A 14672-nucleotide genomic window follows, 5' to 3' on the forward strand; every position below is an offset into this window, starting at 1 on the left:
GAATGTCCGCTCCGACCCAGCGGCGGTGGTCCGCTCACAGCCCAAATTTTGTTAGCGTGCAGGACCGACTGCGCATGCGCCGGAGCCGGAGCCTTAGCCTGTGGAGGAGCTCCTCCGTCTTCCCGTCTGAACAATCACAATTCAAACGCAAATAAAGATAGCCACACGGCTCAAAACTCCTGAAGTGAAAGATAAAGCACTTTAGGAAAGGTGGAGAACGCCGGGCAGCAGAAGTGGAGCTATTTTCGGGACCGTTACGTTACGTTATGGAACGCGTACGGACGTGAGCCCGAGTGGAGCATGACAACAAACTTGTGCGTCCCGCGGACACGAGCGTACTCGCGACACGCGCAGACATTGGTTGTATGACAGCGCCTTAAGAAGTTGATCCGTTGCTACTGCACGATGCGCGCACCCTTCGCCGCGCGGCCCTGGCTCGTCTACGCATGTACGCTTTTTCTAGATAAGATAAGATAAGATCGCCTTTATTAATCTCACAGTGGAGAAATGTACTTGTTCCATACAGCTCTTAGGACACATGAGGAAAGGAGAGGAATGCAAACTGTTAGTAGAAAGGGCAAGGAAAGTACACACAGTTAGTAGAATAGAGGTATCTAACATTATTTATTTAATATCTTCAAAATGAAGGCAGCACAAACGATAATTATTTCAGCACTAACACAACACAAACGATAGAGACTATTTTCATATGTTTTTGCCAGGGGGGGGGGGGGGCAGCTTCACGTAGTTAAACGTGTGCGTCCCGCGGACACAAAAGGACGGGCTAATCTGAAGCACCCCATGTTCACGTTATTCACCTATTTGTTGTCCTCCTGACCACGTGGCGGCGCTGTGGTTACTGAGCTGTTGCAGTCTGTTCCGATCACGCCGTGTGTGTGTGTGTGTGTGTGTGTGTGTGCGTGAGTGTGTGCGTGTGAATGAGAGAGAAGCGAGTGAGTGTCGGCTTCCTGTGCAGTGAGTGTGTGTCGGAGGAGCTCTGCTGTTCCGTCTATCAGTTTGAAGAAGACCGTCAGAATGTCTCTGAGCCTCACCTTCAGCTCCAGCAGCCCTCCTCTCGGTGAGTGATGACCGTGAGCAGCTTCCTGAGAAGCGGCGGCTTCTCCAGCAACACGGCTGTCAGTGGAGCAGCTAATGCTGAAGCTAACGCTAACGCTAACGAACTGTCGTCGTGGCACTCCGGAAAAACTCTTCAGCAGGACCAGGGTACATGGGGACCGGGTTGCAGGGGGACTGGGATCCAGGGGGACTAGGGGGTTCTGTTGGAAGTCGCCGTTGAGACACAGACATGAGTATTATTATCCAGATCGGAGGACACGCTAACGTTAGCTCTCATGAGCTCACAGGACGAGCGCTAAAGTTGGCTTTCCTGCTGCTCGTGCTTCGACTATAACATAGACCTTCACTCTGTGTGTGTTTGACTCTTTTCTCTGACGGGATCAGTGAAAGCATTCGACCCTTTTAACAAGTTTATACAAATGAGATCACATGAAAACCAGCATTGACAGAAGCTCGGTAGCGCCGCTCCTGTTCACACGCGGTACTGCAGGCTGACGCAAGGCGCTGCAACTGGAGAGGCGCCGAGGCATGCATACCTCAAATAACTTTAAAACATCAAATACCTTAATAAAAGCACTTCGTGAGGCATGCATACCTCAAATAACTTTAAAACATCAAATAACTTAATAAAAGCACTTCTTGAGGCATGCATACCTCAAATAACTTTAAAACATCAAATACCTTAATAAAACCACTTAGTAGCACATGCAAGTGTAAAATGACATGACTCATTAAGAGCCACCACAAGTGTTTGAAGAGTTTTTATAGTTTGATTTGTATAAATGTGTTGAACGGAGGCTTGATGGCATCTCATGATTATTTGCTGAATGTCGTTCCCATTGTGCTTCTAGCACAGGTGTGGCCAACCCGCATCTCGTGAGCAACAAACAGCTCTTTGCCTGTCAGTGTACCGCTCTTCCAAGTATTAATAGTTCTCTATTTCAGATTTTCTTAAGTCGTATTTAAATGCACCACATTACACAAATCCTTCTTATTCTTGTTGTCACAGTTTAACAGAAAATCTGCCGAACAAGACGATAAAGAGGAGAACAATGAAGGAATGATAACTGAGATTAAGTTAACAGAAATGCCAAACTATTGGCTTTAACTATGCTAAACATAGAAATAAAGCCCTGGGAAATAACCCCTCATCCTCTGCCCTGCCGCTGCTACACTAGATCTGGCAGGTGGGGCTAGTTGGCGCTACAATGGCATGTAAACCAAGACTCAGGTCCAGAGACTCTTCAGATCCGCCACACGGAGCACTGCCGTCAAGTGAGCCCGCACTAGTGATGATTGAATTTGAACGAATCGTTCAAAACCTGCACATCACTACTGAACGGTGACTCACGAGTTATCATATGCATTAACTCGTTCACTGAGTCATTCTTGCTACAGCCTCCAGCCGCAGAGAGGAAAATATAAATGTCACTGTTCTGCAGCTCGTCTAACTCCATTACTCACTTTAGTCGCCCTGTGAGAAAAGCAGCCGTAATGCTAAAAGAGCTGCTAAAAGCAGCTTGTAGCTGGGCCGCTAACGCTAGCTGCTAAGCATGGCAGCTTCCGGCTCCTTACATTCACATGAGGCTTTCAGCAGCTCGAGTCAGCTTGAAGGTGAAGTTCAGCACGAATGAGCGACTCACCTCGCTTCAATCGTTCAGCTCACATGCCCGAGTCACTTTGAAACTCGAAAGAGTCGTTCACTGAATCGGTCAGTAGCACTTCCCCTGTGTCGTTCATCTCATGAGCCACCGCCCCTCCCTCACCTGAAAATCTGCATCGGTACTCCGCTCAGAAAGTTTCTGAGTGACGGCGGAGAAAAAAAACAACACGTTTGTTTCGCAATACTTGTAGAGATAAATACACAGTTAACAATGTTAAAATACAACTGTAGCAGGTATTGTGTTACATTTAATATTGTCCCCCATACTTGGTTCTGCCTTATGAACGTCACATTATTTATTAATACTAAGAAAAAAGAAAATCAGAATGTTGGAAGGAAAATAAATTGTAAAATCATATGTATGTATTAATATATACTGTATATCTGCCATTCTGGATGCCAGGTATTTATGCAGTTTAATCACTTATTTAATTTATTTTCTGATTCAAATTAACCTAAAAAACAACACACATAATGGAGAATAAGGAGACCAGGATCACTAAAAACTAATGTGTACTTATTGTTTATTTTCCTCAGAAGTCTTTCAACATTTTACTATGAATACATGATTCTCCCCGTGGTTCATGTCGCAGTTCAGCTGCGCCTCCTGGTCCAGGAGCGGGTGGAAATGGTGCACATGCACAACTGAATCAAATGGCTCAGACAACCGGTTCACTTGGATGAACGACTCAAAAACCCGTGAGTCCGTTCAAGGAGTCGGGTTTCTCATCACTAGCCCGCACTCAATTTTAACTGCGCTTTTATTAGCGCCTTTACGGTAAAACACAAACCAGCTATGGCCCCAACGCTGGAAGGAAATCCTTCAAAATAAAAGCCCTGAAAGCAACGACAGACAGACAGTCTGTTTACAATTTGTTATGAAACAAAAGTAGTATTCATAGGTTTCCACCCAAATTCACTTCAGTGCAATACTCGGCATACTCCTTTGTTACTACACGAAATATGAAAGAATATTACTGTAGACATTTGGAGTAAAGTAATGTTAAACTTGGATCTGTTGATCAAAAATGATGGCCTTACGCCTGTTTTCAAATTGCAATAAAAAAGACTCCTTCATAGGCCCAATTCTACTTCAGTGCAATACTAGACATACTCCTTTATTACTACAAGCAATATTAAAGAATATTACTGTAGGAATTTGGAGAAAAGTACTCTTAAACTTGGAGCAAATTAACGAAAATGATCGTCTCGCCTGTTTTCAACTTGCAATAAAAAGGAATCCTTCATAGGTTTATGCCTAATTTCACTTCAGTGCAGTACTTGATATACTCCTTTATTGCGATTATTTTAATCGATTAATCAGTCGATTATTTTTTTGATGAATCGGTTTAAAACAAACATTTCAAATTGTAGGACCAGTTGATATTGAACGAACCAAACATCAAATATGTTATGATTATTTAAAAGCATATGAATGAACCAATACAAAGATGTATATAATATATATATATATATATATATATATATATATACACATGTATGTAAGATGTATACAAAATAATGATTAAATAAGATTTAATTTACTCCAGGCACCACATACAGTCCAGTTTCATCCTGAGTGGACCAGTCTGGTAAACTATGGTTGGTTTTGGCCCGTGGGCAGCCTACGTGAAGCTGGCCCCCCACCCCTTCCAAAAATCAGTGAAAATAGTCCCAGACATTTGTGCTGCTTTCGTGCTGGTTTTTGCTGAAAGAATTATCGTTTGTGTTGCCTTCGTTTTAAGCTATTAAACAAATAATATTAAAGGCGTGCATGCGCCTGGGCGTGGGGCGGAGGGTGTTCACACCGTGCAGTAGCAACAGAGCAAATTCTAACGTTCACACAGCTCCTCCACCTTCGTCAAAATTGAACAAAAATGTTGTTAATCGTTAGTGCTGAAAGACTGATCGTTTGTGCAGCTTTTGTTTTTAAGATATAGCATTTTATTATATAGTGATGATGTCACTGAGCTCCGCACAAAGTCCAACTTGAACAAAAATGGTGTTAATCGTTTGTGCTGCATTCGTGCTGGTTTGTGCTGAAAGAATGATCGTTTGTGCTGCTTTATTTTCTAAGATAGCAGTTTCCCTCCCCATGTGTCTGGACATGACTGTCAGTGTTCCATGCTTGAAGATGTAGATTCCCTGTATTGATCCCTTCTCTGTGCAGCGGTACCATTTACAGGTGAAATCGTGATGCATCAGTCACGGCATGCCTGCATCGGTAAAATCTACGGTTGCATCGATTTTTTTCACATAATTTTTTCAAAAATACATCGCACATTTCTCCTGCAAGCTAGTGCGTTGGCATGGAGGTCTGCCAGAGCAGCATGAAGCAGGTCGATGATATCTTTGACGCACCTAAATACTTAAAATCAGTCGTTTGGAAGTACTTTGGCTTTTACAAGAAAGATGGTAAACATGACAAGACGCAGGCGGTTTGTAAAGAATGCCATGCTGCTAAACTGTACACTGGTAACAAGTGTTTCTATGAATTAGTGTTCAGTGGTGGTATTGATGATATCACTATATTATTGTGACAGCAGAGACAGTCTGCTTCTTCATGAACATGTGGACCAACTTGTCTTCCTGGAAAAAAAAGCAGCATGAAATAAAGCACCAAGTTAGGTGTTAGCAGTGAGAGTGGCATTTACAGATAGATCTGTTTTCAGAAGTGTATTTTATTTTTTATTAATTTATTGTATTATTTACATTGAATACGACTCAGCGAGTCAGACACTCAGTCAGTCTGTTTACAGCAGCTGCTTCTGCCAAATAATAGTTAAATAACAGTTGTGAAAGACCTCCCGTAGTTGTAAAAGGTTATTATTTGTATCATTTAAATTTGAAATCTGGGTTTAGTATCAGTCTGGCAGTATCAGCCAGACTAACATTGCACTATTGAAAGTGTCTCTTTCAGTTCCTCATTGATGGTGATTATTGTTGTTGTCTTAAGCCCCGTCTCCACCGCACAGAAAGTACCGGCCTAGACGGGTTTAAACCGCTCCGGCTCGCGTCTCACGACATGTAATGCAGTCTAAACCGCTCTAGACCGCTCCAAAGGCGACCACTTTTCCGCTCCCCTTCCGTTGGGGTACCAGGACCATGGAACGGGTCTGAGGTTGAGCTGCTGTCTGCTGATTGGTCAGTGATTTACGACACGCCCTCAATATGTTAATGTGCCGGATGAATCCTCTGCTGTCAGTGTGGTCAGCTGTGCTCTGGTTGTTTTTATTTTCATTTTCTTTTCTTTGCTGCTCAACTTTAGTGTTTGTTGTGAAAGAGCGACTTGAGGCAGGGGGAGACCGGGGGGAGGGACTTTGCATCGCGTTGGAGTTTTCTGTTTGCAGCATAGCGCTCGCCGTGGCGCTGATGCGGTCCGGGACACGGGAGTCTGGAGCTTTCGTCTCCGGCGCTGACCGCGCTCCGGCAGCTCCGCTTCCCAGAGGCGGTCAGCGTTCTGTTCAGCCGCGGTCAGTGGCGCTTTATCGCGGGGACAGACCGCGGAAGCGATGAAAAGGAGCTCGGAGCTCGAAGCTCGGCGCCTCCGTGTTCCGGCGCTGGAGTGGAAAACCTCCTGGGTTTGAGCAGAAAGCTCAGACTCCCGTGTCTGTGCCTCAACCAACCGGGCGGAACGCTCCGGCCACTTGCCCCGCACCCGAGCGCTTGAGTGCGGGGCAAGTCGCTGGCCAAGCGGCCGAGCGACTCGCTCTCTCAAAACAAACACGGAAGTTGCGCTACAGCTCTCCACTGCAAAAAATGACTGCTGCAAAAAATAACTTTTTTTTTTTTTCCGCTGCAAAAAATAACTTTTTTTTTTTTTCCGCTGCAAAAAATAACAGTGCAAAGTGGAGAATTTAAACAACAGAGGATTCATAAGATCTACATCTGACGACGTTCTTTTCTGTTATAATGTCACATTTCTGCGGAGCTCATAAGCCCCGCCCACTTTTCATGCTCCTCTCTGCAGTGGGGACACGACCCAAAATTTCGGTCGGGGTTGTGCTTCCGAACTGCTCCGTACCGCTCCGCTCCGCCCCGGCACTTGTGTGCGGTGGAGACGGGGCTTTACTGTTTACTGTTTAAGTTGTGACAGTGTGATAAAACTAGTGATTTGAACCTCCAAATGTGAGGAACCGATTCCTGTTCCTTATGTTGAATCTGGTTCCAAATCCCAACGCTGTGAAAAGGCCTGTTTTGTGTCTTGTGCTTTTTAAGAGGACAAAAATAAGATGCATAAAGTGAAGCATAGTTCTATTAGATTAGAAGCAAAATGTTAAACATTTTTAAACGTGCTACCAATGATGATTGGAATAAAGAATATATACATCTGCCTCTCTAGTACCATACAGAATTGCAGCTTCTGATTTTCTTTTTCAATTTTTGGTATAATTTCTTTACTTCATGTTGAATCATATCATATTGCACCAAATCGCATTGTGTAGAATCGAATCGTTGTCAAATTAGTACTGAATTGAATCGGGAACAGGAGTGTATCGCATCGTATCCCCAGGAGATTCAGTGAATCAGTAATGTGTCGTATCGCTGGTAGTGTATTGAGTGTATCGAGATTCGTGTAGAATCGTTGTCAGTGATGGAGATTCACATGCCTACTGCTGAGAGTGGCTCCAGAAAGTTCCTCTGGAATGGAACGACATCAACACATAAACCACGCCTCTTTCCTCATTGGTGTGAGGGAGGCAATATGCTCCCAATTCATTTTGTCCGAAGTCTCTGTCTTTGCAGCAGCGGAAACAACATTGTTCTCTTTGAGACCAGAGTCTAGGGACCGCTTGCAAATTACAAACCACGGCTGCATAGAGTGAAGAAAGAAACCACAGAAATACCGTGACTGGTATTCACGATGTCACCAGAATCACTGCCGCTTCACTTGATCACACTACAACACTTGATCTGATAGTGATATATAGTTTCGCGTGTCTGTCTTGACGGTTGTAGTGGTCTTACAGTTTGCAGACAGTCCCTTGACATGAGTGTGGCAGAGGCTGGAATTATTCCTGTTAATGCTGTAAATCCTCGCCTTGTGACTGTTTAACTTTCGTTATTCCACATGGAGACGTATCAGACATTATGTGTGTCTTTCACTTTATGTCATTTGGCGTCTGTGAGTTTATTTATCAGGCCAGTTTATATGACGAGGCTCTTTGTAGGACCACGGATATTCTAGTGGCTCCTGGTCTCTGACTGGTTGGACACCCCTGGTCTGACTGGTAGGACACCCCTGGTCTGACTGGTTGGACACCCCTGGTCTGACTGGTTGGACACCCCTGGTCTGACTGGTTGGACACCCCTGGTCTGACTGGTTGGACACCCCAGGACCAGTAGATTATTGCAGTGCATGACGCTATAACTACTTCAAGCTGATGAGCCGCAGCCTCTTTCTTATTTTTGTGGTTTTTGACGTTGAAACAGGGCCCCGGGCTGAACCTTCCACCCCACCGAAACATGTGTGAGCAGCTGTTGAGGCCAGTCAGAGATAATTTCCCCAGGGCGAATGCCTGAGCGCTGGTTTAGGTTCTCCACGGTATCCCTGTTGGGGCGTAGAGCAGCTCAGGTTCATTCTTGTCCAACTATCCAGTGCTGCTGTGCTGTTGACAGCAGCCTTTGATGCTCCTCCACAAACCATCCAGCTGCTCTGTTACTTTCACCAACAAACATTGGGGGGAAAAGTTAGGTCTTGTGTGTGTATTTATTGGTTTTTATGCATGTATTTTACCAAATGTCTGCAAAAACTATTAACTTGAATTGCATCAAATCTTCAATCTCCGCTCTCAGCCAATCACAGGCCACAGCCAATCTGTGTTACTGGCTCATTCAAGTAACACAAAAGAATAGGAACCAACAGAACATCTTGATTTCACCTGAATATTGCAAGGTGACATTGGCAAAGGTGTGTGCTCTACCGTGTGCCACTCTAGTTTCTGGTTGGTTTACCTTTTTGGAGAAGAGCTTAATTATTCAATTCAACTGTTCAGTTCAATTCAACTTTATTCACACAACACGGTCAAACCCAGGCTTTTAATCAGAAAACCAACAAGTCACATGAGCAAGCAGAAGAGAAACCTGCAGAACCAGACTCGGAGGAGGAGAAACCTGCGGAATCAAACTCGGAGGAGGAGGACATGGGCTTCATTCATTTATGTTTATATTCTTACTGTGGCAGGAATTCAACATTATTGCATGTTGATCACACAACAACCAGATAACAGGAGGATACGGGAGCAGGTGTTGTGTTGAGGTCCTGTGACTTGTGTTTTTTTCCAGGAGCGCTGCTGGCTGCAGAGCATGTGAAGAGCAGTGTGCAGGTATTGGTGGAGGAAGGCAAGGACACGCGGCTCCACATCTCTGAGTGAGTATCACTTCCCAAGGCAGTGGGCCACCTTATTCCCTCAGATCAACGTGTCGCCATGTAGAATATGCAGTCTGCCGCATTTCCTTTTTGTTCTCCGTCTTTCAGCTCCATCCAGTTCAACGACGCCAACTCCATCTGTCGCTACCTGGCCAGGGTGGCTCCAGCTCTCAGCCTTTACGGTGCCAACATGATGGAGCAGACTGAGGTGTGTGTTCTATATCTTGACCCGTGGGTGAGGAGAGTTGGTGGTCACTGACCATCACTGAGGCGTCACTGACCACTCACTGACCCGTTGCTGAGATATCGCTGACCTGTCGCTGAGGCGTCACTGACCCGACGCTGAGGCGTCACTGATCTCTCACTGACCCATCACTGAGGCGTTGCTTACCCGTCGCTGAGGCGTCACTGATTTCTCACTGACCCCTCGCTGAGGCATCGCTGACCTCTCACTGACCCGTCGCTGAGGCATCGCTGACCTCTCACTGACCCCTCGCTGAGGCGTCGCTGACCTCTCACTGACCCCTCGCTGAGGCGTCGCTGACCTCTCACTGACCCCTCGCTGAGGTGTCGCTGACCTCTCACTGACCCCTCGCTGAGGCGTCGCTGACCTCTCACTGACCCCTCGCTGAGGCGTCGCTGACCTCTCACTGACCCGTCGCTGAGGTGTCGCTGACCTCTCACTGACCCCTCGCTGAGGCGTCGCTGACCTCTCACTGACCCCTCGCTGAGGCGTCGCTGACCTCTCCCTGACCCGTCCTCCCTGTGAGCAGGTTGACCACTGGCTGGAGTTCAGTGCCCACCGTCTGAGTGAGCAGCTGGCTGTGAAGGCTGCGCTGGCTGAACTGGACCAGGTGCTGTGTCTGAGGACCTTCCTGGTGGGACAGGGCCTCACCCTTGCCGACCTGTCTGTGTGGGCCACACTCAAGGGTCTGTATCATCCCGCCGGCTCTGTTCTACATGGTTTGAAGAGGGAGATCCACAGCATGGCTTGTCTCTCTGCAGTTAATGGTCTGTGGCCCAGCCAGGACCAGGACCAGTTCTTCCCCCACGTCAGCCGCTGGTTTTCCTTCCTTGGCTCTCAGGTTCCCTTCACAGCTGTGGGCAGCAGGTACATGTGCAAGAAAGCTCCACCCACCAAGTCCAGTGTGAGTACCAGCAGATAGCTCCACCAGCTGCAACACACCCCACAGTGCTGACTTGCGTCTGTCTGTCCATCCGGCCGTCCCACAGTCTGACGAGAAGAAGCAGGACGTGGGGAAGTTTGTGGATTTACCTGGAGCCGAGGTGGGCAAGGTGGTAGTCCGATTCCCTCCTGAGGCCAGTGGGTAAGGGCCAATATGGCTTCTTGAAGCTTCCCATGAGGAAAGTGAAGGGGTTATTTCTCACATGGTTCGCTGTCTGTCAGGTATCTGCACATTGGCCATGCGAAGGCTGCCCTGCTCAACCAGCACTACCAGCTCACCTTCAAAGGAAAGCTAATCATGCGCTTCGATGACACCAACCCCGAAAAGGAGAAGGAGGACTTTGAGAAGGTGAGCTGGCTGAGGCTGCCGCTCGGGGCTGTCGCCGCTCGAGGGCAGTCACGGCCCTCAGAAGCTGAAACATCGGTTTCTCCACAGGTGATCCTGGAGGACGTGTCCATGCTCCAGATCCACCCCGACCAGTTCACCTACACCAGCGATCATTTCCCAACCATCATGAGGTTTGCTGAGCAGCTGCTGTCCGAGGGCAAGGCTTACATCGACGACACTCCTCCTGACCAGATGAAGCAGGAGAGGGAGCAGCGCACCGAGTCCAGGTGCAGGAACAACAGTACGTCCACTGCTCCGTAGCTGCAATCGACATTTCAGTCACTTGACATCAGTCACCCGACATTACAGTCACCTGACATCACCCCTCAGCTCACTGATGTGTACATCCAGCAAAGGGTTGGCAGTAACACAAGGTTCCAGTTTGTCAAAGTCATGGAATCTGCCTGAAAACTGCTCCTCCAGCTTGGACAACAGGTCACAGTATCTCCTAAAACACTTGTCCCGCTCCTGAATGGACCTCTAGCATCTTTGCAACAGCAGGGAAGTGTTGAAATCTTTTGATTTCCATTTCCATTTGTAAAAAGACAGTTTTGCGCTGAATGCCTTTACAGCACCGATCATATCAGTTACATTTTTGTCTTTACCATGCAACTGCTGGTTCAAGTGGTTCATGTTTTTAGTCACATTTGCCAAGAAAGCCACATCCAACAACCACTCAACCACTTAACAAGGTGGTATTATATCATCTCCGTGAAAGCCTTGATGTCATCAAGTAAGGAAAGAAAGCACTGGAGTATTTTACCTCTGCTCAACCGTCTGACCTCAGTGTGAAGGAGGAGGTCACTGTATTCTGCATAACATTGCTCCAAGAGCAGCTTCAAGCTCTGGTTTTGCTTGGCCTTTGCACGAATGGAGTTGATGATTTGAAGAACAGGCCGTATAACATGATCAAATCCCAGGACTTTTGCGCAAATAACTCGTTGGTGGCTGCTGCAATGATAATTAAGGAATTTTGGAAAGTCCGCTTTACAGAGAGCGAGCAATCCAGAGTGACGTCCCATCATGGCTGGAGCTCCATCAGTCGTCACGGCCAACAACTTTTCAATGGGAACTTTTTTTTCTCACTGCGTTGCATATATCAACTCCCCTGGTGGTGGTTTTCAGTGGAAGAAGTGTCAAACTCCTCTTTTTTAGAGAAGTCGTTGAACACCGTCCATATGAAAACAGCCAGCTGTGTTGTATCATTGGCGTCGACAGACTCGTCACACTGCAGTGAAAACCAGCAGCACCTGTCCAGGTCCAACTCCACCTGTATCACTGCATCCGCAGACTCACCCTCTGTCCCGCAGTGTTCGCACCAAGCTGGATGTCGGGAATAGCAGAAAGAATTTCTGTCTTATACAGGTACTTCTCAAAAAATTAGCATATTGTGATAAAGTTCATTATTTTCCATAATGTAATGATAAAAATTAGACTTTCATATATTTTAGATTCATTACACACAACTGAAGTAGTTCAAGCTTTTTATTGATTTAATATAGATGATTTTGGCAAAAAAGTAAAGAAAAACCAAAAATCCCCATCTCAAAAAATTAGCATATTTCATCTGACCAATAAAAGAAAAGTGTTTTTAATACAAAAAAAAGTCAACCTTCAAATATTTATGTTCAGTTATGCATTCAATACTTGGTGGGGAATCGTTTTGCAGAAATGACTGCTTCACTGTGGCGTGGCATGGAGTCAATCAGCCGGTGGCACTGCTCAGGTGTTCTGGAGGCCCAGGATGCTTTGATAGCAGCCTTAAGCTCCTCCACAGTGTTGGGTCTGGTGTCTATCAACTTCCTCTTCACAATATCCCACATATTCTCAATGGGGTTCAGGTCAGGAGAGTTGGCGGGCCAATGGAGCACAGTAATACCATGGTCAGTAAACCATTGGCCAGTGGTTTTGGCACTGTGAGCAGGTGCCAGGTCATGCTGAAAAAGGAAATCTTCATCTCCATAAAGCTTTTCAGCAGATGGAAGCATGAAGTGCTCCAGAATCTCCTGATAGCTAGCTGCATTGACCCTGCCCTTGATAAAACCAAGTGGACCAACACCAGCAGCTGACATGGCCCCCCAGACCATCACTGACTGTGGGTACTTGACACTGGACTTCAGGCATTTTGGCATGTCCTTCTCCCCAGTCTTCCTCCAGACTCTGGAACCTTTATTTCCCAATGACGTGCAAAATTTGCTTTCATCTGAAAAAAGTACTTTGGACCACTGAGCAACAGTCCAGTGCTGCTTCTCTGTAGCCCAGGTCAGGCGCTTCTGCCGCTGTTTCTTGTTCAAAAGTGGCTTGACCTGGGGAATGCGGCACCTGTAGCCCATTTCCTGCACACGCCTGTGCACGGTGGCTCTGGATGTTTCCACTCCAGACTCAGTCCACTGCTTCCGCAGGTCCCCCAAGGTCTGGAATCGGTCCTTCTCCACAATCTTCCTCAGGGTCCGGTCACCTCTACTGGTTGTGCAGCGTTTTCTGCCACACTTTTCTCTTCCCACACACTTCCCACTGAGGTGCCTTGATACAGCACTCTGGGAACAGCCTCTTCGCTCAGAAATTTCTTTTTGTGTCTTACCCTCTTGCTTGAGGGTGTCAATGATGGCCTTCTGGACAGCAGTCAGGTCGGCAGTCTTACCTATGATTGCGGTTTTGAGTAATGAGCTGGGAGGTTTTAAAAGCCTCAGGAATCTTTTGCAGGTGTTTAGAGTCAATAAGTTGATTCAAGGGTGGGTGTGGTACTCCAGATGATTAGGTTAATATCTCATTCAGAGTACCTTTTCATGATATGCTAATTTTTTGAGATGGGGATTTTTGGTTTTTCTTTACTTTTTTGCCAAAATCATCTATATTAAATCAATAAAAGGCTTGAACTACTTCAGTTGTGTGTAATGAATCTAAAATATATGAAAGTCTAATTTTTATCATTACATTATGGAAAATAATGAACTTTATCACAATATGCTAATTTTTTGAGCAGTACCTGTATATGTGGTCCGCGAATGATGATTCTGCCACTGAAGACATCGCCTCTTTAACGATCCGCCATCAGTGAATGGATTTTTGTGCTTCGTCAGGATGTGCACCACTTTGAATGATGTCTCAATTGTTGCGTTGGCATTCTTCTTTGGTTTAGTCAACAGAGACTGTTGCTTTTGGAGTGTTTTTTAAGTCCTTTACCTTGTCTTTACGGAGGCTGCGTCCCAATGAACTGTCCCGTTGCTGTGAACTTTAATGAAATGGCTCTCAACATTGCATTTTTTTAAAGATTGCTAGGCTCACGCCACAGATCAGACACACACACACTCACACACCTGCCGTTCATATCGGTAAAGCAGAAGTCAGTTTCCCACTCCTCGTGGAAATATGTTTTTTGTTGTTTACTGGCGGGACCGCTATCCGCTGCTGCCATTGTTGCTACGGTAGCATGCTAACACTCGGTTAAAGGGGAAGCTCTCGTCCACCTGCCCCGCCCCTCTCCACTCAAATGACAGATAGCAGAACAGCACAAATGTGTGATTGACAGCTGATTGACAAATAATAGGTTTATCCAAGGCCGTGTGAGAAACCTGTGATTTTGATTGGCTGAAAATACTGAGCGCTTCACCAGTTTTACCTCGAGACCAAATAAATATTATTAATCCGTACACGAGCTACTTGTGTGTGTGTGTGTGTTGCAGCTGTGAAGCAGAACATGAAGATGTGGATGGAGATGAAAGCTGGGTCCGAGGTGGGTCAGAGCTGCTGTATGAGGGCTAAGATGGACATGAACTCCAACAATGGCTGCATGAGAGACCCCACCCTGTACCGCTGCAAGACCACCCCCCACCCTCGCACAGGAAGTGCATACCGGTACTGTGAGCAACGCCCCCTGGTCTATGTTCCATTCAGATTGCTACACGGAATGTGTCTGTGTTTCTCCTTGATCTCAGGTGTTCTGTTAGTTCCTGAATCAGTCTGGTAGACAGGATCTTTTCAGGGTCCT

General features: G+C 46.3%; 1 protein-coding gene across 1 annotated transcript in view; it reads left to right on the forward strand.

The window, feature by feature from the left end:
- The first annotated feature begins 926 nt into the window (after positions 1-926).
- Positions 927-14672, forward strand: part of eprs1 (glutamyl-prolyl-tRNA synthetase 1) — a 44938-nt gene continuing 31192 nt past the window's right edge. The window contains 9 exon segments of the mRNA XM_080495213.1: positions 927-1078; positions 9026-9110; positions 9219-9318; positions 9884-10040; positions 10116-10258; positions 10344-10438; positions 10519-10645; positions 10733-10925; positions 14368-14539. Coding sequence (XP_080351339.1) covers positions 1036-1078; positions 9026-9110; positions 9219-9318; positions 9884-10040; positions 10116-10258; positions 10344-10438; positions 10519-10645; positions 10733-10925; positions 14368-14539 — 1115 coding nt within the window. The 5' untranslated portion in view covers positions 927-1035.

This window comes from Blennius ocellaris, assembly GCF_963422515.1.
Source record: "Blennius ocellaris genome assembly, chromosome: 1".
Lineage (NCBI taxonomy): Eukaryota > Metazoa > Chordata > Actinopteri > Blenniiformes > Blenniidae > Blennius > Blennius ocellaris.